A 25,696-nucleotide genomic window follows, 5' to 3' on the forward strand; every position below is an offset into this window, starting at 1 on the left:
TATTTATTTGGTTCACAGTCTGGAACTCTCCCTGAGCGACTCCGCCGCTCCTGTGGCTGTTAGTGCCAGGAGGAGAGTAGGGGAGTAAATCCGGGCAGGGGTAGGTGCGACTCTTAACTTGTTCCTTTCTTTATGGGGCCGGGGAGGAAGGCCGAAACCGCGGCTGTCCTTGCTGGAGGCCGGGTGTCTGACAGCGGCTTTGCGGGCCCTCGGGCCTTCGCCCTCCTGGCCCGGCCCGCGTGAGGGGAGCGGGGCCGCCCCCGCCCGGCCCTGAGGGGAGCGCGAGGCCGAGGGGTGCGGGCCCTGCGCCCGGCGCCGCTTCCCCTCACGGGCCGGGCCCGGCCTCCAGGCGGGGCCGTGCCGAGCCGCGCCGGGTCCCGCAGCCAACGGGAGGCAGAGGCGGAGCGCGGCTGCCCCAGTGGCGGCGGCGGCGCGGCGCTGTTTGGATTCAAAGCCGCTATAAAGGCAGGGCCGGCGGGCCGGGGCGGCAGCGAGCCGCGCCATGGCCAACCTGTCGCAGTGCCTGGAGGAGGGCGCCGGGCGCTGGCCGCCGCGCCCGGCCGGGCCGGAGCCGGGGCTGTACAGCGAGGCGCAGCGGCTGGCGCTGGAGGAGCTGGTGGCGGGCGGCCCCGAGGCGCTGCGGGCCTTCCTGCGGCGGGAGCAGCTGCCGCCCTTCCTGTCGGAGCCCGAGGTGCAGGCCATCGCGCGGGGCGCCGTGCCGCCCGCCGCGGCCGAGGAGGAGCCGCCGTCGCTCGGCGCCTCGCCGGCCGCCTCCTCGCTCACCTACTTCCCCGAGCGCTCGGACGTGGAGCCGCCGGCGCTGGAGCTGGGCTGGCCGGGCTTCGCCGGCGGCGCCTTCCGCGGGCTGACGCGGGTGGAGGCGCACTTCCAGCCGGGCTGCGGGGAGAGCGGCTGCGGCTGCAAGGAGGCGGTGCGGCGGCAGATCCGCTCCGCGCGGCAGGTGGGTGCTGCCGGCCCCGTGCCTCGGGTCCCGGCTTGCCTTTCCTCACCCAGCTTCGCCACCTCGCAAGCCGGAGTTGCTTGCCAAAGCCTCCCGCCTTTCCTCAGGGGCTTGTCTGTGTTGTATCCTTCCTTATCCAGGGAACGTTATCTGCAGAGGTAGCGCTGTGACTGTAACTCCTTTCTTTGGTTCTCTTTTTCTCGTTGACTGACCCAAAGTTTTGTGCGGAGCTGCTCTTAGCAGGGCTCCCGTTTCACAGGAGCGGGTGGTTTTGATCTGAGGCAGGGCATGGCCTAAAAGAGCCGTGCTGAGGAGTAACTTGTAACTGTTCTCCGTAACTCACAGCGCTAATTGAGTTTGTAGCCTCTAACTGCAGTCCCAGGAGGGAGCCACCTTCCCCACTAGCAGCCTTTCGATTGGCTTGGCCAAAATTTAAAAGTACAGCTTCCTCTCCAGGTGAAGCAATCCCTGGCTCTGGGTGAGGTGCTCCCACGGGGCACACCCAGAGTTAGAGACGGAGCCGGGCCCCTGCCTGCCTAAGAGCAGAAGCCTGGGGCGTGCACGAGGATGACACGAGCATGGGCTGCTTGCCAGAAGCAGTCGCACACGAAGATCTGTTGGCAAAGGTCCTGTATCAGGTAGCTGTGAGCGGTCTGGTGGTTCAAGCAAACCCCATGAAAACAGCTGTTTTTTTCCAAAAAGCTGTTCTTGTTTTTCACGTTCTTGCCTGTAGCATCTGGCCGAAATGTCTTCCCTCGCGTGGAGCCAACAGGCGCCGAGCTGTTCTGGTCACTGCAGCATACGTGCCTGGCCTGGGAGGCAGCTTCCTGGGTGTGGGACAGGGAGAATTTCGACCCTTGTCACTTGAAGTACTGTGAGCAGCTGTGCAATCAGAGCTGAGCTCTCAGGGTTAATGTGAGGAACAGGAAAGCTGCAGACGCTGTACAGTTCCTTCTCAGCTTGCTAAGATACAGTTGGCTTGAGAGACTAATTTGGGCACTGTTGCTGTCTTGCCTCTGCTATCCTGAATGGCCCAGCACAGAGAAAAGTGTGTTCCCTACCTCCTATACACATAACTGTACTCTTGCTCACTTTGAGTACAACTTTATTTCTTTTTCAGTTTCTAATACTGGGATTAGATCTAAAATGCTCTTCTAACTGAGTAGTCATTTGAAGGCAGCAGCATTCCAAAGGGTTTACTGTGAATTGTGTACCTCTTGTTCTGTGTTTTCAGGGGTTAACTTCTTACTCACCTGGTCTTGTCCAGAGTATCTTAATTTTCTCTCTCTTATTTTGGCACTTAATGTAGTGATACGGTGGAGGAGACCAGAGGAGGTATGTAAGAAGCACAGGTGTAAACTAACTTTATGTAGAAATACCACCACGTCTGTGTTTTTTATAACTAAGAAATCATCTGTTTAGAGCCAATTGCCTGAGGAGCAGGGCACAGGTGTGAATGCGAAGCTCAGTCTGTTCTTGTGGGAAATGTTTCCTCTGAGCGTAGGCGATGCCACACACAGCAGCTGCGTTGCGTGCATGTGTGCCTTGGGCATGTGGCAGTAGGGCGCACACACCGCTATCTGATACAGGCAGGCACTGCAGCACTTGTGCAACTGGTGTCCTTGATGCTGATCTAGGGGAACAATAAGGGAAGTAAGTCGTGAAGCCAAATCCTTTGTGTCTGCACCCATGCAGCTGCATGATCCCAGTTCTGAGGGGCTGGGATTCCAGCGCAGAAATGGCACACAGCGTTGTTCTGAACGGGGAGGCTGTCTGCAAATGTAAGACTGTTTTATCTTTGGCCCACTGGAAGGGAATCTTCCTCTTAGGACTTGCCTGCTGTAAAGAAGTGTTACTACAAGTCTGCATCTGCTCCTGAGCAGCTGGATGGTTTTCCTGTGTGGGTTTTGGATGGACACTCAGAATATGCCATTTCCAGACTCTTATGGGACGTATTCAGTTTATTATGTTGCTACAGAACTAGTTTGTCATGGTAATTCACGTAGGGATGCATGGCCTGAAGAGAAAGCAGTGAGTGTCTGAGATGTTTAGCTGTGACACCGAGAGAGGCTGTTTGAGCTAATTCTCCTGGGGGAAGCGGCTGTCTATAGCGGCTTTGCCACAGAAGAGAGTCTTGAGAATGCTTTGCAGGAGGCACAAGTCGGTACGGTTTAGTGTAAAAACTCCCTCTTTCTTACTCTATAAGAACTGCTCTTTGGATATGGCAGTTCCTCATTCAGCATAATCCCTGCAGCACAGGATGCTACTGACACATTGGGAAGCACAGGAGTGGGGATGGCTTGTAGGGGTTGCTGACTCTGCTGTGTCAGCTTCCTGGGTTTTAGAAAAGTCTGCTTACGGGAGATGAGGTAGGAAAGCAGGTTGTGCACAAACACTGCAGCAGATGCTGGAAAGATCTCTTCAGTCTTATGCTTTGCACGCCGGGACGCAATGAATTTACAGAAACATTGGGAGAACATAGAAATTGTTTAACACTTGCCAAGGCCAAAGCAGCAGGGCAAAGAAATATGTATTTGGCCTTGACGGTACAGCAGGAGAAAACGGATGGGGGAGGCAATGATCTTGCCTTGTGCAAGGTAAAGCTCTTAAACAAGTGTTGCCACTTCTTTTTACAGGTAATTGCCATTGTGATGGATTCCTTCACAGATACTGATATTTTCAGTGACCTTCAGGATGCCTACAACAACCGGAAGGTCCCTGTCTATATCCTCCTTGACCAGGGCTTTCTACCCTACTTCTTGGAAATGTGCAAGAATTTAGGAGTCTGTCCTGAGCAGGAAAGTGTAAGTACTAAACATGGTGGAGGGGAGGTGGTTTGTTTTTTACTTCTTGTGTTACTGCTTATGGTTTCGGACATCAAAGACACCCTTCTGTAAATCATCAGACTTCCCTGAGAGACTAAAGCATCCTGTCAGTTTGGTAACTGAAATAAAAGGGTGGTGATGTCTTGTTTTGGTTTTGAAATGTTTCTCAGCTCCTGAAGATTAAGGCCCAATACTGGCTAGTATCATAGAATCATGAGGGTTGGAAAAGACCTCCAAGATCACCTGGTCCAATCATCACACTAGTACCAGTATCAGCCACTAAACAGTGTCCCTAAATTGCTCACACACTCAACTGAAAACCACACAGAAAAGGCACTTTTACTTCTACCCTACGCTACCAGTATGTAGGAGCTACAGCCACGCTGTGCAGCTCCCCAGTGTGCTGGATGGAGTGTCCTGACAAAGTGGCTACCTTCAAGCACTTAATTTTGCAAGATCTAAGTAGCTTTATTCTCTTTAACCCAATAATGGGTTCCTTGGGCTTGTTAAGAAAAGTGACTCTAAGGAAAACAAACACAGGAAGCTCAAGGGTGGCATGGCTTTGGGAACATCTCTTTAATTCAGGGTTTGGATGGTGTGACCGAGGTGGCTTCCTCAATTCCTCTGAATGTAAGCTGACGTGACTGCGTTATGTCCTGGCTAGGACAGGCTTATGCTGACCCAAGCGCGAGCTTCTCTGTATGGGGAGGCACTCCTAGCTTTGTGGTCAGTAATTAGCTGGAACTGGCAGTTCTCTCCAGGCCGAGTCTCCAGCCTCTCCTAAACTAACAGAAATTTAGCACTAAGACTCACTTGCCAAATAATGTAAGGAAGTTCACTTCATTCCAATCTTCCATAATGTGTCTAGTTGTTTTTATGCAGAATTACTGATCAAAACTTTAATTGAAATCTGACGTTACTTTTTCCCTTCTCTTCTGAAACAGTTGATGAGAGTTCGAACTCTCACTGGGAACACATACTACACGAGGTCAGGCGCCAAAATCGTTGGGAAAGTCCATGAGAAGTTCATGTTAATCGATGGCATTAGAGTGACAACAGGCTCCTACAGGCAAGTGTTGGGGTCTGTTAGTGCCTGATGATGCTGTGCAAAGGGGGAGGTTCCGCAGGAAGGGTGTATTAACTTTGCTGTTTGCTTGGTGCTGGTAAATGTAAAGTGGGCTCTCTTAAGTGGAACTAACCCAAAACTGGAAACACAGTGGGAAAACTGCCTTGGTTTACACAGCTAGGAAGGGACATGGCCATGGCTATGTAGAGGCTTTCCTGAAGGAGAGAGTGAACACTCACTCAATCAAGTTGATATCTCCCTTATGCACAACAGTCCTAAGCGGAGTCTTGTCTTGTTATCTGTAACTGTACGTGTTGAAGTGAGCTGAAATTTAACTGTGAATCTTGGTTTGTTTTCAATAGTTTCACATGGACCGATGGGAAGCTGAACAGCTGTAACTTGCTGCTGTTGTCAGGTCAAGTGGTTGAACAGTTTGACCTCCAGTTCAGAATTCTTTATGCCCAGTCAAACCCTATCAGCCCTAAACGTCTGTCGAGCTCCAGGAACAGTGGAATATTTGATCATCTGGTGAGCAGAATAGAGTCCTCTAAAGAATACTCTGTAAAAAGCAATTTGAGAGCAGAATTTGCCAGGATGTCTAGTACTCCCAAAAAAGTGTTAAAAGGACTAGATCTGGCTGAAGATACTCCTGGAGGCAAACCTTGTAACCTGGGACATTCTTTCATCAGTGAAGTGGAGTGGTTCAGTGATCAGGAGGCCACAGCGGAGCGAAAGAACGCATCAACTCAAACTGGCTGGTGGGAAGAGAAGCCCGTAGTGACTGCGTGTAATGCTGTCACGCAGACCAACGTTTTAACAGATGAAATTGGCACCCAAACTTCTGTTGATGCTAGAATGACAGGGACTCAGACTTCAGTTTTACTGAAGACTGCAGTGACACAGACAAAGGAAGAAGAGCATGCAGAAACACCCCTGCTTTACAGAAGGGCATCAAAAGAAGAATCCTTTCCACCTGGAAAGTCTGTATCAAATTGTAGCCTGCGATCTCTGTCTTCATCGTCGTCCCAGTGCTCTCTTACGAGCTCTACCAGCTCCCTCTCTTCTATTCGTTCCATTGAATACTCCAGCAGCCACAGGGCAGAGTATTTCCAGAAACTGCATAAGGAGAGGCAATTCCACTACTCCACCATCAGGTCGAAGTTCAGCCACATGGTGGATATCCTATCCCGAAGGAGACGTGTGCCTGAAAACTACATGAACCACTACACTGGAAGATGCGACCTAAATCAGAGGCGAGACATCAGTGCCAGCCTGCGCAGCCTCCGAGACGTTTCACTCTTTTCTCTGAATAAATGACTGCTGTACTGAATGCAGAGCACAGAAGTTTGGGTTTCAAAATGCACTTGTTTATCTGCTGATTCTTCTAATTCCTTCCAGTACTTGCACACATACCAACAAGAGTAAATCCCTTTCCAGCACTTTGTTTTATACTATGCGATTTAAGTAATAAAAACCAGGTTTTTATTTATACCATAACCACTTACATGTTTCCCTTATATGCATTAGTGGTAAAGGTTTATTGTACTTCTGTATACTTGACTTAGAAAGCATTAATATGTTTACTCTTCAGGATTGCTAATTCTTTGGCTTTAAGTTATCTAAACTTGGAAAAATCTGATTCCGACTGACCTTGCTCAGAATGACTTTATCAATATATACTTCTTTCCCCTTTCTAATATTGGGACTTTTACTTAGCATGAGGGGAAAAAATTAATCATAAAGCTATTTTTTCTGACTTCACAGATAAAAATATTGCTCTTCCATTAAAGTTGTGAAGGGTCTATTGGAACAGTTGCAGGTTTTTATGTTCAACTGTATCCTCTTTCCCTTGCTTAAGCATTCTGAAAGGGTAGTGAGTAGGTAGTACTGAGCTAACCAGCTCTTCAGTTTGATCACCTAATGTGTGTGTGTGTCTCTCTATATATGATATACATACATACACATCTGTATATATGTGCACATGCTCAGAGGAGCATCTTTTAAAAATCAAGGAAGTAGCAACCTAGTGCTCCAAGATAGCAATACCTGTTTTAGGGGAACTTGTCCTCATTTAACTAGTTTTTAGTTTTGAATACTAGAAGCACTTAGATTGGATCTGTTTGAATATTAATGTAAATGTAGTGCTGAAGTGTTTGGGGGTGCAAATCGTGCTTGTGAGCAGGAGGTGAGGTAATAGTTGGAGCTCAGTGTCTCATAGCAGCATTCCTGTTGTGCACCCCTTTCGGCACAACTTCAGAAGACGCCTTTTGTTCAATGTCTCTCCCAGAATTGAGACTAAGTCATATTTTGGCTTGGTCTAGGAGGTTTCTGAACCATTTAGGGGAGATTCAGGTTAGAAATTAGGAGACATTTCTTCTCAGAAGTTTTCTCATAAAAAGTGGTCAGGCATTGGAATGGGTTGCTCAGGGAACGGGTGGTGTCACTGTCCCTAGGGGTGTTCAAGGAAAGGTTGGACATGGTGCTTAGGGACATGGTTTAGTGGGTGACATTGGTAGTAGGGTGATGGTTGGACCAGATGATCTTGGAGGGTTTTTACAGCCTTACTGATTCTATGATCTTGCTTCTGTTAAGAGACCTGTAAATGGCATCTTTGGAGTCAACCTAGTGGTGAGACAATCACTGAGGACACACAACAAAGCCCCTGCTCAAACACTACAAAAACATTAGATTGTTTGTTTTTATTCTTTTACAAGTAATTTTTTAAGAGTTTTTATGTTAAACTGTGCTTTCTGAAGTATTCTGTGTTTCCTGCTCTGTATTTTATCCACTAATAGGTTCTTCAAAGAAAGTTAAGTGCCTTTCTAGCTTTTGAAAATGCTCTGCTTTCAACACTAAATGGATCTTGGGTTAAGTCACTTTGCAGACACTACATGGACATTTGTTAGTATTACTGTGCATGTGTCCATGCTTGATGGATCACTTTTTTGAGCAGCATGTGGATTTTCTGAGTTCTCTCTGAAATCTGACCTGTGATATTATTCTTTAGACCTGTTTGCCAATATTTTAGTGACCAACCAGACTCGGAATTCTTCAGAGTCAAATCAGAGTCTGCGTGAGGTATTTCCTTCTTATTTATGGGCATGCCTGTCCAGTAGGTGGCACATTTCAGCTGTTATTTATTTTCACAAGGAGCAATGAATAGGAATGAGCCAAAACTCAGCAGAGCTGTAACCGAAGTGTAGACAGCAGCACTTTATTCTACTGACTAGAATTTCTATCTTTGAGGTCTGTATTGATGAAGAGGCTCAGCTACTTTTATAGGCTGGAGGTTAAAGCAGCTGCTTCTTTCCTAAAGCTGTAAGGCAGATGCATGGAGAGGTGCAGGCAAGGTAAAAGCTGACTGCACCTGCTTAAACAGGTGAGGCGCACAGCTCCTAGAGCTGGAACAGAGATGAAAGGGGGTTGCAAAGAGGGAGCCCAAATACACATTCAAGGCCAATGTCACAGTTGTATTCTTAAAAGCCTCGTTGTTCAGCAATGCTTGAATGTATCCAAAATCCACCTGAAAACCGTGTTTGTTCTCTGTACTTCTCAGCTTGGTGCGCTGTACGGTTGTTTTGGAGCTCTCCCAGGAACAATACCTTTTTTTACAAATAAACTCACTTTGCCACGGGGGTTCTCACCGGATCCCTTCCGAGTTTTGTCTTCTGTTTACCTGTCCCTCTGCATCCCGGTGACCGACGCCCTGCCCGCTTGGCTGCTGCGGAATGAAGGAAAAGGCGGAACGCGGCCGCCTGCCCGGGAGGACCATTTGCCCTCTCTAACCTCACAGAGCACCTTCTGGTGGGGAGCCGGAGCTCAGCCCGAGGGCCGCGCTGCTCCCCCTTCCCCAGGACGCTCTGAGGGGGGCTGCCGGCCCCGCCGCCGCCATTTCGCGGCGCCCCCTGCCCTCAGCGCGGGGCCGGGCCCGGGGCAGCGCCGGCGGCTGCTCCCCGCCCCGGGGCGGGCCGGGCGTGAGGCGGGGAAGGGCCGCGGGGCAGCGGGGCCGCTATAAAGGCAGGGCCGGGGCGGCAGCGAGCCGCGCCATGGCCAACCTGTCGCAGTGCCTGGAGGAGGGCGCCGGGCGCTGGCCGCCGCGCCCGGCCGGGCCGGAGCCGGGGCTGTACAGCGAGGCGCAGCGGCTGGCGCTGGAGGAGCTGGTGGCGGGCGGCCCCGAGGCGCTGCGGGCCTTCCTGCGGCGGGAGCAGCTGCCGCCCTTCCTGTCGGAGCCCGAGGTGCAGGCCATCGCGCGGGGCGCCGTGCCGCCCGCCGCGGCCGAGGAGGAGCCGCCGTCGCTCGGCGCCTCGCCGGCCGCCTCCTCGCTCACCTACTTCCCCGAGCGCTCGGACGTGGAGCCGCCGGCGCTGGAGCTGGGCTGGCCGGGCTTCGCCGGCGGCGCCTTCCGCGGGCTGACGCGGGTGGAGGCGCACTTCCAGCCGGGCTGCGGGGAGAGCGGCTGCGGCTGCAAGGAGGCGGTGCGGCGGCAGATCCGCTCCGCGCGGCAGGTGGGTGCGCGGGGCACCGCGGAGGCCCCCCCACGCTGCCTCGCTAGGAGAAAAAGCACGATAAATCGCCCCGTCAGGGGGTGCCCCGAAGGCACGCACGCCCGAGCTCCGGCACTCAGGCGGTGGGAGGGCAGCGAGCACCGGAGCGAGCTGTGAGGGAGGTGTGAGGAGCGCGGGCAGGGCGCCGGGGCTTTGCTCGGCGTGTCACGGGAATCTGAACCGTAAGCTGCAGGGGAAGCTCAGATCTATCTTAAAAAGGTGCAATGAGCAGCCACGGTTGGTCGCAGGTGAGTTTTTTTTTTTTACCTTTTTGGCTTCCTATTTGAAAAGTTTGAAAGATTTCGACCCATTTATGTTTTGGAAATAAGCTCATCTTTTAAAAATTTTTTAGAGTGCTTTTAACAACAAGGGGACTGTCCTCAGGAGAAGACCTCTTGTCTAGGAATCGGAGACCAAATTTGTCTTACCCAGACCCCTGTTTTGGCATCTGGGAGGGTTAAGAAAATCCCGAAGCTGCACGTTTATTTTCCGCTGGTCTGATTGGTGTGAGATCTTCTCACCCCTAGACAGCCCCCGGCGAGCTCAGTGCTCCTGTCACACCAAGCAGGGTGTGTAGCTGGAGGAGTGGTGTAGCTGAAGAAGACCGACAGCAAAATGTCTTTCTTTTTTGGACTTTTTTTATATGAGCTCGCTTGCTTTTTGGAGAGGTGTCAGTCTCCTGGATGCCTTGAGGTGTCTTGCAGACCACTCCAGAGGTCGGGGAAAAGGCAGAAACACTGAGATTTGTGTAATTGGATCTTGAAGGTGAAGTTAAGGAGTAAAAAAGGGGAAGGCTTTAGTACAACCTTAATGAAAAGCCATGAGCAATGCGTTACTGAACAGGTGCAGGAGCTCTCATTGTTGGCAATTAGTGATGAACTCCAATTTTTTTAAATAGGTAAGGGGTGTTTCTCCACAACAGGCTTTCAGGCTAGTTTGTGTGTACCAAATGAACCAAACCAATACAGATCCCGGCAAAAAAAGCTTCAAAGTCCACTACTGAAATCACAGTTCTAATTACTGTAAAAAAGGAAATTTTACAATGGGTTAATAAAAATCCTAACTGATATTATCTGTTATAAGTGAGTCAAGCAATGCCAAAACTGGGGCAAATAACAATGGGTTCCATCCTTGAGTTCAGTATATAATGTTTTCTTAGCTATACAGAGGCATGAATAAGTGATTGTAGTGAAGTATGTTGTATCTCCTGTACCTCGGTGTACTGTAGTCTATAATCATCTTTACCAAAATACCCTCCTCATCACATAACTTTATTCTAGTCAGTTATTTCTTCCTTTTTCTGCTATTTCTTATATGTCTCCTAAATGTTTCAGCAGTTCTGTGAACAACAGAAGAATGCATTGTACTGTAGAAGACTACCAGGTTGCATAACCACCAAGGAGAAGAAAATAGGGGGGAAAATATTTAAATTCAAAGGCAAATTCCTCACACGCCATCTCTCTTGGAATGCTGTGGAAACAGCCTAATGATTTCTTCTGAAACTTGTTGCAGATGATTGCCTTGGTTATGGATTCCTTCACAGATACCGATATTTTCAGAGACCTCTTGGAAGCTTGTAGCCAGCGGCAAGTTAAAGCATACATCCTTCTAGATCAGTCTTCATTTTCCCACTTTCTGAAAATGTGCAGAGATCTGGGAGTTGACCTTGAACAGGAAAAGGTACGCCTTGTAATGTCTCTAGGGATAGAGAGTTGGTCCTATAATAACTGTAGTCTTTGAGCTGTTAGAAGAAATTCTTTCACCTGCTGACATAACTTAAAATGGGGTTTATGTAGCTCTAGCCCTTTCTTGTAAGATTTAACCATGCTTGCATAAGAAGGTAGTTAATATAAAAGCTGAAATCTTTACAAGAGGCTGTCACAGTTGCTCTCTGAGTACAAATATTAGTGGAGTATTCAAGAAAATGAAGGAGGAATGTCTGATTTCTAAAAGGATGACTGGAGTTGCTCAGGCTTCCTGAGCTTTCAAAGGCTGATGGAGGGAGGTTCTCAAGAAGACGTGGAGTTCAGGTCCCTCTGATATTAGGCAATGTTTTTTACAATCACATTATGCACAACCAGTGTATGGGGTTGTCCCTTAGCGTGTTTTCTCTTTGCCTGCTAAAACACCACAAAATTGTTTCTGGGGGGTGAAACCCGCACTGCTGCACAGCAACCTTTGTAGTTTGTCAGTGACCACTCCTTTAAATGCAATCATTTAACTTTGAAATTCACGTAATCTTTTCATATCTTTCTTTTTAACAGTCGATGAGAATTCGAAATATCACTGGGAACACATACTACACAAGGTCAGGTGCTAAAATTGTTGGAAAAGTCCGTGAAAAGTTCATGTTAATCGATGGCATTAGAGTGACAACAGGCTCCTACAGGCAAGTGGCAATTTCATTTTTTTTTTAACTTCAGTTTTCTTTAAATGGACAAGAATAGTTACATTTCAAAACTGCTTTCCTTATTAACAGGTGGCTTGTAATATTTAGCCTTAGAACAAGGCACACTGTTAAGAGAATTTTCAGTTAATACTTTGATCTTTAATATAATTTTGAATTAACTTGAAATTTTCTCATTCTTCTTTTGCTAGTTTTACATGGACAGATGGGAAGCTGAACAGCAGTAACATTTTGATCCTGTCAGGCCCTGCAGTTGCACACTTTGACCAGGAGTTTCGGATTCTTTATGCACGGTCAAAGCCTGTCAACCTCAAAGAGTTTTCCAGCAGCAAGAAGAGTAAGGTGTTGGATCAGCTGGTCAGGATAACAGTGGCTTCCAGAGACTTAACCAGGGAAAACTTCCTGAGAATGGAGTTTTTATATCTTAGAGCATTTGTAGGAAATCTAAAAAGGAAGCGAAACTGGCTGTATGCCTCAAGGGAGGCAGTCTATGTGTCAAATAATGCAATGCATGCTTCTCCTCCACTGACTAAGAGGAATGGCTCTCAAGTTATGAGACCGCACTGGATCGTAGAGAGATGAATTACAAGTTCACTCACAGCGAGACGCAGAACCTCGAAACCATGGCCCGTGGTCCGTGTCTTACATGACGTACTGTCTTACAGCATGTGTGTGTGAGCAGCTGGGAAAACAACCTCAAACTGAGAGAAAGGGACCCTGGAGCCGTGGTTTCAGTTGAACACTTCTATAATGCTGAGCAGCAGATACTGTTATGGTATTGTCTTAGGCTGAGAAGTGCTTTAATACCAAAGACGACAAAATTCCTAGCGCCTGGAAAGCCATTAATGACTTGTAGTGTTCTGTCAGTTTTTCATTTTTCAACCTGTTCTTGAATGGTTTAAGCTAATGGGTTAGCAATGTCTTGGCTCAATGGCTCAAACTTTATTTTCTATACCCGGATACCTTAAATATGTATATATTGCTTAAAAGGCTTCTCAGGATGAATATCAGGACTGCTGTACATTTCTGAAATCACTCTAAGCTTGATCTTGTGTTCTACAAACGGTTTCATGACAGAACTGAAGTAGCCATAATCTAGAAACTAGATAATTACCAGTCCTAGTTCTCAAATGTTACGTCTTCTTTACATGAAGCTGCGCAGCTGGCAGAACAAGTTAATACATCAGGCCATCGTGGTTTTCTTATGACTGAATTTCAAATTACCTTTTCTTTTTGGTAATAAGAATACTTGTTGACCATCACAAAAAATGTATTTTAAATGCCTGCAATCAAGGTAATGTTACTGAGAACCTACTAACATTTGTAGCAAAGCCAAATAATAGAGTTTTTTTGGCATTACGTACCTATTTTGTGGTTGCTGCTGCCTGCTCTTATGGGGGGAAAAGCTGATTAGATCTGAAATCTGGGAAGATGCTGCTACTTCTAAAAAGCCTTACTTCCACCTGACAGGTAATAATGTGGAAGTCAGAAGCATTTAATTGTAAAGTTTCGTGCCAGCTCAATTTTTTAAAAATCCATTGTTTTCTGGAGAAGAAAAATAAATGAATGACACCCTCCCAAACTGTCGTACTTAGATGCACTGACGTTCCACCAGCCTTCCAGTGCAGAAACTCCTGGTAACCCAACCGTGGTAGCCATGCCTCAAGATGTTCTTGGGGCTCTGCTGCTGCAGAAATCTTGGGTATATTCTTGCCTAAGTGGATTCTTGTGGATTCTGGGCCTCAAAGGGGAATCTATAAACTTAGCTAGGGAATGTTGTATGGGTCTATGCTAAACGCCAGTAGGACAATATTAAATTGAACATGCGAGTGTACAGAAATGGTCTTTACTGACAATGCAATAACATACTGATTAGGATACAACTACTGTGTGTCCTTCTATGCTTACAAACACGGAAATGTAATAGTTCTGACTCCTAATTTGTAAATGTTCAATAGTTTATAGATTAATAGTCTTAAGTTTTATCCTGATGTAAAAAAAAGTTTTAAATATATATTTTTATTCTTAACTATATTTTCCGTAAAGGCAAAATGATAATTTTGTACTCTATGCAAAATGTTGTTTGTGCAGTATTACTTTCACAGCGATGATTGTCTGTATATCTGTTTTCTCAAATACAACTTTTTAACTTTGTTGTTCATCTCATTATTTTAATAGGGCACTATTTCCACAAAGTAGGGCTTTTTTCTCAGCGGTTGTTAATATATTGATGGTACAAACTTCTGTGGTAACAATTGTGTTTACTTTTGATAGTGTTCTTTTTTTTTTTTTATCTGACAATTCCACTGAAATAAGTAGCTAGAATTTTAAGAATGTCTTTTAATTATAACTGAATGATGGTTTTATCAGGGGATTATCCAGAGACATAGCAGGAGTTACTGGGGAAGTACAGCGTTACAAAGTGCACTCTGCTTTTGTCACTGCAGTTGCACTGCTTGTGTGTTATTTATGGAGAATGATTAGGAATATAAAATGTGGTTAATTTTTTCCTTAAGTGTGAATTTTTGACAGCATTACTTATTGGAAACTTACTTTTTTTTTTTAAACTCCCTCTTATACTTAAATAATTCAAACTCTAGATTAAATTTGATTCAGTAATAATTCTAATTGGTTGTAATAACTCTGGCTGTAACTGTTCCTGTAATTGCTTTCAGTCCCTCAGTCGCCTGGCGTGAAGTGCAACGCCTCACGTTCGCAGTGAGGTGGCATCATTCGTGGCGGGGAGGGAAGCAATTATCAGTAGTTAATTAACGACAGCAGGACGCTTTGGAGGCTGAGATCTTTCAGCCTGTTAATTGCCGGGCTCTGCCCGATGTTACCGCAGGGGAGCAGCCGCGGCCCCGAGGCCCGCCCCGCGCTCGGCGCCTCCCCGCTCGGGCGGCGGGGCCGTGGCAATGGGCGGCGCGTCCCCGCCCCTCGCTGCCGCGTGGCCTCTCGCCTCAAGATGGCGGCGCCCGTGGGGCCCGTGAAGTTCTGGAAGCCGGGTGAGGGCGGCGGGGCCTGGGCCGGGGGCGCTCCTCGGCCTCCTCTGCTCCCCGTGGCTGCCCCTAGCCGCTGAGGGCTCCGTGCCCTCGGCCCGGAGGGACTTCTGGGCCCTGCGGGTCTGGGCTGTGTGGAAGGGGCGCTGGGGGAGCCGGGCCGTCCTGCGGCACCTCTCGGGGCTCTCCGTGGGCTGCCCGGCACCACACAGGCGGGGGTGGGCTGATGCGGGTCTGCGAGGGGCCGCAGAGGTGATGTGGGGCCGGTGCAGGGGGTGGCAGGGACAGCCTGGGGAAGGGGAGGCTCGGGGTGTGTCTCTGTGCACAAACGCCGGCTGCGGGGAGCAGGGAATGCTGGAGCAGGCACTTCTTGGTGGTGCCCAGTGACAGGGCAAGAGGCTTCTGAGCTTCTTAACTTCCCCACGTGCACTGGGGCGTGGATAGCTCTCAGAGGCATTGCTAACGGCTCTTCAGATTGGGTCAATAGGCTATGAATCTTGCTGGGCAGCTTTGAGAAGGGACTAACTGTTTTTAAACAGTGAGAGAAGCCCAAGCAAACACATCCTACAAAACAGGAGAAGCCTTCTCTTTGCTTTCAGACATTCCCCGTTGAACATGTAGCCAGAGATGGTACGTTCCTTTACCGAGATGAGGTTTAGTTTCAGGTTTGCTTAAGTAATTCAGTGTTTTTGGTTGTCAGCAGTTATATGTTAATTTGAAGCAGAAGTAAATCAAATTTCAATTACTATGGTAGATACAGAGCTGAAGTGAGTGGCGTACCTCATAAGCTGACAAGGCTGAATGCTTATGCAGTTCATGTTAGTCAAGAGAAGTTCTGTTAAATGGCTGGCTGGCTTAAAGTCGTGAGTATACTCCTGAGATGGCTGTTGAATCTCCATCTGAGCTATTGCACAGAAGAAGAAAGGTCCCAAGACCTTGCTGTATACTTTTCCTGTGTGTTTTTTTTTTCCCCGTTTATCTTCATTTAAAGATTCATATACGTATTCGAGAAAGATATTTCATTTGAAAGAACTTTTGCTTGTTTTATTGAATGCTTTTGATTATTTTCTTAGAAAAGTTGGTCTTTTGATGCATGCTGCTATCCATGATTCTCCTTTGTAAGGAACGTACTGATTTTGGCAGTACTGTGACGCAGCTGACAGAAGCGTGTTCTTCCTGTTAATATTATGTCATTTAGGCACAGAAGGTCCTGGTGTCAGTGTTTCAGAGGAGAGGCAGAGTCCTGCTGAGAGCAGTGGTGTAACTATCATCTACAATCCTTATGCTTCCCTTTCTATTGAACAACAAAGACAAAAGCTGCCTGTTTTTAAGGTACAGAAGTTCTTTTTGGAATACTAAATCTGTTGTGTGGTGCCTGGCTTTTATGTTTTTGTTTTGAGAAAGCAGCATAGAAACATTTTACAGCATACAGCAGTAGTTGCATTTCCTTTATGCAGGATATTTCCTGCAAAAGTTTATTACCTTAATGCAAATCTACAGGCTTTGTAGATTTAAGTTACTATATGTTGTACGTATAATGCTTGTAAATTTCAAAGTATGATTTAACTTTTGACAGTAAGTACTTTGTAAAATGAATTTACTGTGTCGTTATATAACTACTGTAATGTTAATTTATTATTTTTGTACAAATCTGTTTTTGAGATTAAAATGTCATCTTTCAGCTAAGAAATCACATACTTTATCTAGTGGAGAACTATCAAACTCTGGTGATTGTTGGGGAAACAGGATGTGGGAAATCAACGCAAATTCCACAAGTAAGTGTGCATTCAGCTTGGTAAAATCAAATGTTCCCTCAGGGAATTTTACATGAAATGTTAAAAGAGCATCCCTGAACTGCACTGTAGGAGTGGGAATTTACCAGTGCTTTTCTGTGTGTGTGAACAAAAGGAGAGAAAAATAAAGCTTAATTTTGCATAGCAGGAGCTGATATATCTGTAATACAAAGCCTTCTTTCGCTACACTGAAGGACCACACGCAACAAGATTATGCTGGTACAAATAGTAGTTACTGTGCTATATGTAGTAGGTGTCCTTATTCTGTCAGACTTAAGTTTAAAATGTTGTAGAGAATATGTTTTTGAGTAGGAAAAAAGGTGCAGGTTTCTAATGAGCTTTGCTCTTGGAGATTTTTCAAGTATATATTTCTGTATTTTCTTAAAACTTTCTCTGTTGTGACAGGAATGAAGGAAGTCCAAGAATATGCAGAAGTTAGTTCTTGGGTTATGATGAATGTCATCTGTTCCAGTGTGAGCACTGGTCTTGTGCTGCTTAGTTTTGTTTTCCTCAAAGAGGTTATAAAATAAAGAGAAAAGAAAAAAAAATCAGATTAATACTTGAGACCCAAAGAACTGCTTTAAGAATGCTTTCTGGAAGCTAATGTGCTTAGGAAGCAATATGGTAATATGTTGTTTTTAATGGTGTGATTAATAATGCACAAAATCTCCAAGTGACTGATTTCCTAGGGTCATACATCATTTTGTGTCAGAACTAGGAAGAAATGTAGAGTGTGGAGAACCAACACCTTGCTGTAATCACAACCCAGGTGACTCATTTCTTGTCCTTCTTATTGGTTTGCAGTACCTAGCAGAAGCTGGCTGGACAGCTGAAGGAAGAGTTGTTGGGGTGACACAGCCTCGTCGAGTTGCTGCTGTTTCAGTGAGTTTCTCCCCAGTTTTTTCACTTTATTGTCATTATAACCTCCGATTTCTTAGCAGTTTTGCTGAAAGGCAGGAATGACAACTCTGTGAGCTCCTGAGTGAATAGACTTTTCTGCTCATCTTCCTTCCAGAATTGCTGGTGCTATATGCTGAATTCAACCAGATTAGTAGGTCTTGCCAAAATTCCAATCCCAGAATTGCAGAGGTAAAAGCTTAGAAATAAAATTGAGTTGCATCAGCAGAACTGTACAGGGAGTTAGGACTGTGCAAGGTTGAGCTGTGTTTGACTCTCAACTAGAATAACGCTTGCATAACCCCTAACTGCTCTCTGAAAGTAAAGTAGCAATGCAAATCTGTGTGCAGTAACATCGCCAGTAGAAGAAATGGGAGGTGGTGTACCTCTTTTTAGCAGTTCATACCTGATTTTTTTCTCTTTCTATAGAAAACTGAGGTGCCTTTTTGTAATCCCCATTTTGCCTTTTTTTTTTTTAATTAACGGCATGAAACTGTAACTGCAGTACATCAGCATATGTCTCTTGTAAAAATGTAGAAGACTGAGCAGTTGTCTACCCGGCTGTATCATCTCATCCAGCGGTCTTTGGCTAGATCCACTGCGGTTAAGGAAACAGTCCCTAGCAGTGAGCTGCGTCTTGGGCTTTGGGCAGTCTGCCTGCAGTGTCCTTCCTTTTCCCCTTCATAGGACATTCATCTGACATTGGATGGTTCTACACAAGATGTTGCATATACTGCAATGACTTCTCCGGGCAAACTTATTTCTCTTTTCCCTTTTCTCTCTTAGCATGTTATTTTTAAGGCTAAAATAGGATTACTCAATTAGCGCTTAGTATATAGTCACAGTAGGATTTTTCTTTAAGAATGTTGCAAACTGCCTGTGCTATATGGCAGTTGCAGGGAGATGAGAGACACTGAAGGTGATTTATTACTTGAATTTAAACTGTTTTTTTTTTTTTTTTTTTTAATTTTAACCAGTTTGCTTACCCGCTTTCTCAGCTAGGCTATGGAGGCTGTCAGAAGTGAAGAGCAGTAGTTGCACAGACATAAAGTGTAGTTTAGAAATTCCTGAAGTTCTGCTTGCATAACTCAGGCTGACAGTTATCCTGAAGGCTTGCCTGAAAGTGAAGGAGTGTTAAGATTCCAAGTGAAAATGAATTTGTTGCCTACCAGTATGGTTTAGAATGTCATTCGAATGACTGAAGATAGCTTGCTGTTGGAATTTAAACAGAACTAATGTTTGTGTTCTGGATTTTTGTGTTTTTTGCTTTTAAATGTCTTCTGCAATTTGCTGAAATCATAATCTGATAATACATAATATTCAGTAGGATAAGTCTAAGTGATTCAAGATTTAGCTAAATGAGCTCTTGGCTTAAAACTGGCCCAGAGCTCTACTGTTCCAAAAATTGTTGTTGCTTTTAATTATTCTGCCATTTTTCTGTCTGAATTCTGCATTATGAAATGGAGAGTAGCATCTTCATGTAAAAGAAAAAAAAAGTCTGAATAAGTTCAGGGACAGATTAGCTTAACTGATGACTTTTTTCTCTGCATGCTATGTGCCTGTCCTCTTTGCATGCTGTGTTCTTAAACTGCATTCCCACAATTGCAGGTATGGAGTCCTTCCCCAGCTTTGTGACTGGTTGAGGGCCGCTTTTGTAGGTCTCTCAGAGTCCTTATCACAAAAAAGTACTTCTGTAGCTTTTCTAAGTGGAAGCAGTGTGAAACAGATTTAAGTTGTTCTGAAACATCTTAAAAGTATTTACCAGGTCTGTATTAGGCATGCACTGTGCTGTGAAACAGAATTCTGTATTTCATTAAGAACAAATAGTTCTTTAGAAGCAGTAGCTCTATTCCTGTTTTAATGCCAATTCCCTATGGACAAAACGATGACAGAGCGAAGAAGTTTGCTGTGAGCTGTCTCTTGTTTATGCAGATCTCTTTTCTCAGGTCGCAGGCCGAGTTGCTGATGAAAGGGGTGCGGTGTTGGGTCATGAAGTTGGATATTGTATTCGCTTTGATGACTGCACGGATCCCCAGGCTACAAGAATTAAGGTGAAACAGTATGTGGTTCCTCTGGAAAGGTTAGCTGAAACTCTTAAAGTACTTTTGCAAAATTAATGAGAACCTTGTAATGCCCAGTAAAGAGAACAGGTAGCGTTCCTGGTTTCCGGGTGGGTACCCCAAGAGTGTGCTTAAATGGTTGTGGCTCTCCAGACCTTACTAGAACGTGCTGTATTCTGCTGGTCTGGCAGCCACCTTTTTAAAAGTAAAGATTTTCAAGCTAGTTGCTAGCTATTGATACAGTGCTAGTGTGACCTGATACACCACTCAAAGTCATAGTGAAAGGCTGCAGTGAATCAAAGCTCAACTATTCTCACCACCCTAAAAATAGATTTTGATTAAAAGTGCAAATAAAAGGGAAGATGAGCAGGCTAACTGAGAGTAATTTAATATGGATTAAATAGCGAGCTTTGCAGCTGTTCCTTAGCCCTCTGAGCAATATTTTGCTTCTGTAGTGTACAGACGAGAGTTTGCTTTAGTTACGTTGGAAGAGGAATGAGGGTGAATGAGAATTTAGTCTTTTAATTTTTATTTTTCTGAGACTAATAGCAGTTTGAAAGAGATAAAGATGTTTATTCATTTTTGATGATGATGATTCACCATTTGGGGTTGGAAATCTGGAGATTTTTACCTTGACAACAAGCTTTTGCCCAATTCAAAGTCAAAGTTGGAGTCCTCAGTCAAACTCTGCTTGATGGCTATGTGAAGCTGGTTTGTTTCCACTGGCTAGTTAAGAAGAAATTACTAAATTAACATGTTGTATTTTGTTGGAATGTTAAGGCTTGTGTTCTGGTCAGATGCCCAATTGCCGTTAAGTAGTTTACTTTGAGAGAGTCAAAACTGGACTGACATGGAGAATGTTATCTGTAGAGGAGATTGTCATGTTACAGACGAGTGTGAAGAAACTTCTGTTGCAGCGTTCCATTGCTTCCAGTCCATTATATTTTCATTGTGAAAACAACTCACTTTCAACAGTTCAATACTGATTCAATACCAATCTCTCTGCTTATCTCCAGGCTAATACTCAGAAATAGATTTGGCTTCTGTAGCTGGAAGTAATTCAGCTTAATAGATCATTAGAAAATGAAAGACAAGTAAAACTTCAGGCAAAAAAAATTCATATTAAAAAATCACATGGGTAATTAGGACTATCTGTTAGGGTGTGTGTTGTTCATTTGTTTGTTTTTTAACATTTTTCTTTGCATTCACTTTTAGTTCCTAACTGATGGTATGCTGGTGAGGGAGATGATGGCTGATCCTCTATTAACAAGATACAGGTAAAGAAACATGGAATGATGCTTGCTGAAGTGTGACTTGTTAGACAGTTTGTTTTTTTTTTTCTAGGCTGAGGTATGATAAGTTAAATAAAAAGATGTGAAAATTATTCAGGAGATTGAATTCTTTATGTTGTAAAGACTGTTAGAAAATCAACTGATCATCGCAATGCCAAACCCAGCAGGATTTGGTGCTGCAATTTTTGGAGCAAAACATAAATGTACCTTGTGGAGTCTGAACTGATTCATACACTAGTTTTAAACTCTTTTTCTTTCTTACGCTAATAATAAATAATAAAAAAAAAAAAACCACAGGCTTATTCTAAAAAAACCTATGCAGTATAGTGAAGATAAACCTTGCTTCTTGCACCCCTTTCTGAAAAAAACAGCCTGAATAAAGAACATTGTGTATGTACCACATGCATTAGCTACTCTTCCCCTCCCATTTTGCTTCTGTTCTCTTTTTTTAATCTCCTCAGTTTTCTAGGAGGCTGTAAACACTAATAAGCCAGAAACAAATTTCAAACAATGGTATTTCATAGAACACAGGAAGATAGAGATTCTAGTGTTAATCTAACCATTTCTAAAATCTTATCTTTCTGCTTTATTCACAGTGTTCTCATGCTGGATGAAGCCCATGAAAGGACTCTCTATACAGATATTGCCATTGGCCTACTAAAAAAGGTTATTTTTTTTTAGTGTCCTCTAACCTTTTTCATTGCAATTGCTTTTGCTAGACCTCTGGTCTTGATGGCTGATTAGAGGACCCATTTGAGAGAGGGAGATTTCTAGTTCCTCATTTATCTTACAGCCTGTTGTACATGATACATCTGACACTCGGGTTGCTCTGTTTCCTCCCTGTAAGGCTGGCTTTTCTCTTTATATGGTAATAGCAAAAAGACAATCTTGGTTCTGCTGATGATGATCGTGTGAAGTAATCTCACGGGGAGCTGGTGACTTTCAATCTACTAAGGATCTGACTACCACCAGAAATTAAGAGTAAACTGTGATTACAGACTGAATACCCCCAGTTGTTTTTTACTCTTAATTATATAAAGCTCCACACGCAGTTCTCTTGTTGATGCTCTAAAACTTGCTTCTAGCCTTATACCTCAGAAAATAATTTTTACTCTGGATGTTTTTGCTCTCTTTGATACTAGATTCAAAAGAAGCGTGGTGATCTTCGACTGATTGTGGCTTCAGCCACCTTGGATGCAGAGGTATCTCTCTCAAATTTTGTTTGTAATGAAGTGACCTGAAGTGGCAGCTCCACCTCTGTTTATATACAGCTGGTCTTCTGTGCTGCTTTCTTCTTGTGAAGTATTGCTTCTGTTTGAGTGGTGAAGGGGGGAAGGAATGCAGGAAAAAAAATCTGCTACAGTTAGGTTGCTGTATTTGCTTTACGTATTACATTACCAAATTTCTTTGGAAGTAATTTTAAATATAAATCTGTTTTTCATATATTCATGGCTTTTTTCATCTTAGTGGCATTGTTGTATAAAAAGATGTTCTTTTGGCTTAATCTAATCTAGTAAGAGACATAGGTTTAGTTCTGTTTTACTGATAGCAATAATTTGATACAACCATAGACCATTAAAAGTAAGTGACAGACAAGGAGGTTTTATTTCAGTGAGAAATAAACTCTGTGATTGACTTGCAGCCTCTGGGAATTTATCTAACTTACTAAAAATGTCATAGTTTAACTTTGAGTAAGAACAGAAAATTTCTCCTAGATCAGAGCAGCAGTTTATCCAGCACAGTGATCTGTCTGGTGCAGCAGCTGCAGCACTGAGAAATGCTATTTAGGGAGATCCCGTCCGTTTGCTGTGGGTCCGTTTTTTTTGAGCTGCCTCAGCATCCACAATGGTTATAATAGGGTTTTTAGACAGTACATTCCTGCTGTTTCCTTCTAGCATTTGTTTGTGGACCTGCCATTTGTTAATTTGTTTTTGAATCTGCTTGTTGAATCTGTAAGTCTCCGTGACCTCATGTGAGAGCAATTTCCAGAAGTTTGCCGCCTACTATTTAATGAGATGCTCTTTTAAATATGCTAGGTTGATCAAGTGCCTCCTAGTTCAAGTAGTATGGGATTTTTCAAACAAAAAGAAGTTTCCTCTCACCTTTGATTTTGTAAACCTCAGCTGTGTGCCTTCTGTTCCCCAGGCAGAGTCCCAGCCTTTTCAGCCTCTCCTCGTAAGACAGCTACTCTGTCTCCTTTATCGTGTTCATTGCTTTTCTCTGTACTTCTCTGAACTCCACTATATCTTTCATGAGCTGTGGTGGTGAGAGCTGCATCTAGCACTGATGTAGGTGTACTGAGACTTCCTTTAGTGACAAATACCATATGCAATAAACAGCGATAATATGCTGTGCTTTGGTAGTACTTACAATACTGTGTATTCTATACGTTACATTAGAGAACATGACATAGTCTGCCTTTGCAGTGAATGTAAAGTACTAGTAATTTAACTCATACTAACTAGTGACTGTATATACATTTGTTTAAATACAGAGTTTGTGGTATCTCTTTGATTTGAGATGGATTATTTGTGTTCTTGCTGTTCACTCGTTACTTATTTAAATATTACATGGTGATAAACTTAAAATTTATGGAAGTGTCTCACAACACAAGTCCCAAACTTACATAAATCAGCTTAACTCTGCTTTTACAAAGTGAGATGTTGGTTTTCAGTGGAAACTGTAAAATTTACTTATCCAAAAATATAGGCGAGAATGTGCAAGCCTCACTCAAACTTGTAAGAACAATAATTTCTATGTTTTACTTAGCTTCGGTAGATCCAGAAAAAAGATTATACATCTACTTTTTCCAGTGCCTGAATCCCAACCAGAATATAAGGCAACAAAATCATTTTTTTTTATTTAGTACTTTATTAAAAGACTGTCGAATTTGTGAAGAATGTATTCAAGTAATAGTATTTTGACTTCTTATTGTCTTTAGGTTTTTCCCTCACTTCTTTGAATTTATCAAACTGAAAGCGTTTGTCTTTATTTTAATGTAGAAATTCAGGGATTTCTTTAATCAAAATGACACCGGTGACCCCAGCAAAGATACCAGTGTGATCCTTACTGTGGAGGGGAGGACGTTTCCAGTGGACATCTTTTACTTACAGAGGTGTGTTTCTCTTTGATCTTCTCAGTGGTGATTAGGAGAGTGTCTGACCGTGGTGTCATTTTGCCTAAGTTAAAAGTCAGAAACACAAACCAGCAGTAAGGAGGTGTAACATTTGATTTGGCAAACAGAGCTGTTCTTTCAAAATATTTTCATAGCCTTCATACCAAGAAATTAAGGATATAAGTGTAGTGTTGTTTTCAGATTGAATGAATCTTCTGGTTTTGTGAAGAGCAGGAACATAAGTACAAAAGTGATGAAACAGTGAAAGCTGTGGACAAATTGAAGGGTCTTTTCTTCATCCATCAGTTTCATTTTGCAATAAATGCATATAGCCTCTCAAAAGCCCCCGAAGTGGAAATCGTTAAAACAGAATTCTCAAAAGAACTTTCTAACTTGCGTACATGAATTCACATTTGTACAACCAGCTCTGGTCATGTCAGTTCGCTCTGGGGAGATGCCACAGTTCTCGGATGTGTTTGGGAACATGTCTAATAAATGGTAAATTGATCATATGAAAAATATGGTAATAGCATGTGTAAATCCTTATGGTTATATTTCTTTTCTTAGAGCAGGCCCGTGGTCGTAGCTGAGTTATACATTTGAAGTAAGCACTTGCATATTTGCTTGGAAAAACAGCATTAAAAAAAGCCCTTGAAATGGTGGGATGTTGCTTACAGCAGCAGAACACATGTAGAAAGACTTTTTTTTTTTTTTAAACTCACATTGGTGTCAAGGAAACAAATGAATTGTCGAAGGCTGATTCCAAAGAACACATCCTGAATTAAATGTTGTGCATGTGATGTGCAGTGTCCAAAAGCTAGCTTTTTATTCTACTCTTACATAAGTGAGGCATCTGTATTTACTTTTCTACTAACATCTCTGCTATTTTTTCTCCCCACAGTCCTGTTCCAGACTATGTAAAATCAACTGTGGAAACTGCAATGAAAATTCACCAGATGGAGAATGATGGTGATATACTGGCATTTTTAACTGGCCAGGTATAGACAAAAGCAATTTTTTTTGCTTTACAGTGCTGTATTATTGGGTTTGCAAAGTCTCTCCATCTTTCCCTAGCTGTGCTTACTTTACAGTTGTTAAGGATGATGAACCTTTCTGGGTCAATGGGAACAGAATTAGGCCAGTCCCAAGGACTTTCAGAAAATGTAATTAGGTCTGAATTTATCAGAGCTAGTAATGGATAATGTTTTCCCTTGTTTAATGCTGTATGGTTATGGCCTTGTTGATATGCGGAACAGCTTGTTTCTTGGTGCTAGTCACACCTACAAAGTTGTTAAAATTGACAGTGAATGATCATTAATAGGGCAAATGGAATTTTCATTTTTTAGGCTTGAAATCTGAAGTCTATGACAGAAAAACAAATTGCTATGAGGTCTGCTAGTCTCTTTTGCTCTGTTTGTGCCCGTCAGCTCACTTTGCAGCCCAGAAGAGTGAATGGGAGGTGGCTTATCATCCTTCCAGTACAGAGCAAGCTACCTTGAATAGCTTCACTAGCATCTTGCATGTTTCTACAAGAAAGTTTTCATCCCCGTTATTGATTCAACTTTGAAAAAGTGAATTTAATATATGATAAGGCAAAGTCTAAACATTTTGTTGTCTGTATTTTTTGAGTGAGATGCCACAGCTGATCTCTGAATGTAATCTCTGAGAACATGTGAGGATAGGTGTTAATGCTGGTACTGTGTCATACCTCATCAAGATCCACAGCACAGCCAAAAT

General features: G+C 43.9%; 3 protein-coding genes across 4 annotated transcripts in view; all 3 read left to right on the top strand.

The window, feature by feature from the left end:
• The first annotated feature begins 425 nt into the window (after positions 1 to 425).
• LOC308178614 (protein FAM83D-like) lies at positions 426 to 8,500 on the top strand. The gene is made up of 4 exons (XM_080557537.1): positions 426 to 961; positions 3,598 to 3,765; positions 4,731 to 4,855; positions 5,215 to 8,500. Exons 1-4 carry the CDS (start codon positions 503 to 505, stop codon positions 6,167 to 6,169), a joined length of 1,707 nt encoding a protein of 568 aa, XP_080413663.1. The 5' UTR covers positions 426 to 502; the 3' UTR covers positions 6,170 to 8,500.
• A 319-nt stretch (positions 8,501 to 8,819) lies between these two features.
• On the top strand, positions 8,820 to 13,957 carry LOC308178615 (protein FAM83D-A-like). Its single transcript, XM_080557538.1, has 4 exons — positions 8,820 to 9,357; positions 10,909 to 11,076; positions 11,661 to 11,785; positions 11,995 to 13,957. The coding sequence occupies exons 1-4, from the start codon at positions 8,899 to 8,901 to the stop codon at positions 12,383 to 12,385; spliced, it is 1,143 nt and encodes a 380-aa protein (XP_080413664.1). The 5' UTR covers positions 8,820 to 8,898; the 3' UTR covers positions 12,386 to 13,957.
• A 696-nt stretch (positions 13,958 to 14,653) lies between these two features.
• DHX35 (DEAH-box helicase 35) overlaps positions 14,654 to 25,696 on the top strand; it is a 31,197-nt gene continuing 20,154 nt past the window's right edge. For both annotated transcript variants that reach the window (XM_080557514.1, XM_080557515.1), the window contains exons 1-10: positions 14,654 to 14,808; positions 16,001 to 16,134; positions 16,485 to 16,577; positions 17,400 to 17,477; positions 19,439 to 19,543; positions 20,768 to 20,829; positions 21,441 to 21,510; positions 21,987 to 22,046; positions 23,847 to 23,959; positions 24,861 to 24,957. In XM_080557514.1, the coding sequence (XP_080413640.1) occupies positions 14,769 to 14,808; positions 16,001 to 16,134; positions 16,485 to 16,577; positions 17,400 to 17,477; positions 19,439 to 19,543; positions 20,768 to 20,829; positions 21,441 to 21,510; positions 21,987 to 22,046; positions 23,847 to 23,959; positions 24,861 to 24,957 (852 nt within the window). In that variant the 5' untranslated portion in view covers positions 14,654 to 14,768. The remainder of the gene's footprint in view (positions 14,809 to 16,000; positions 16,135 to 16,484; positions 16,578 to 17,399; positions 17,478 to 19,438; positions 19,544 to 20,767; positions 20,830 to 21,440; positions 21,511 to 21,986; positions 22,047 to 23,846; positions 23,960 to 24,860; positions 24,958 to 25,696) is intronic.

Source organism: Anser brachyrhynchus, assembly GCF_964034855.1.
Source record: "Anser brachyrhynchus genome assembly, chromosome: 16".
In the NCBI taxonomy this organism is placed as follows: domain Eukaryota; kingdom Metazoa; phylum Chordata; class Aves; order Anseriformes; family Anatidae; genus Anser; species Anser brachyrhynchus.

Excerpts from the sequence above, each read along its gene's own strand:
- LOC308178614 (XM_080557537.1), top strand. The coding sequence starts at position 503 with ATGGCCAACCTGTCGCAGTGCCTGGAGGAGGGCGCCGGGCGCTGGCCG. Across the intron at positions 3,766-4,730 it reads TCTGTCCTGAGCAGGAAAGT|TTGATGAGAGTTCGAACTCT; the intron begins GTAAGTACTAAA and ends CTTCTGAAACAG. Across the intron at positions 4,856-5,214 it reads GTGACAACAGGCTCCTACAG|TTTCACATGGACCGATGGGA; the intron begins GCAAGTGTTGGG and ends TGTTTTCAATAG.
- LOC308178615 (XM_080557538.1), top strand. The coding sequence starts at position 8,899 with ATGGCCAACCTGTCGCAGTGCCTGGAGGAGGGCGCCGGGCGCTGGCCG. Across the intron at positions 11,077-11,660 it reads TTGACCTTGAACAGGAAAAG|TCGATGAGAATTCGAAATAT; the intron begins GTACGCCTTGTA and ends TCTTTTTAACAG. Across the intron at positions 11,786-11,994 it reads GTGACAACAGGCTCCTACAG|TTTTACATGGACAGATGGGA; the intron begins GCAAGTGGCAAT and ends TTCTTTTGCTAG.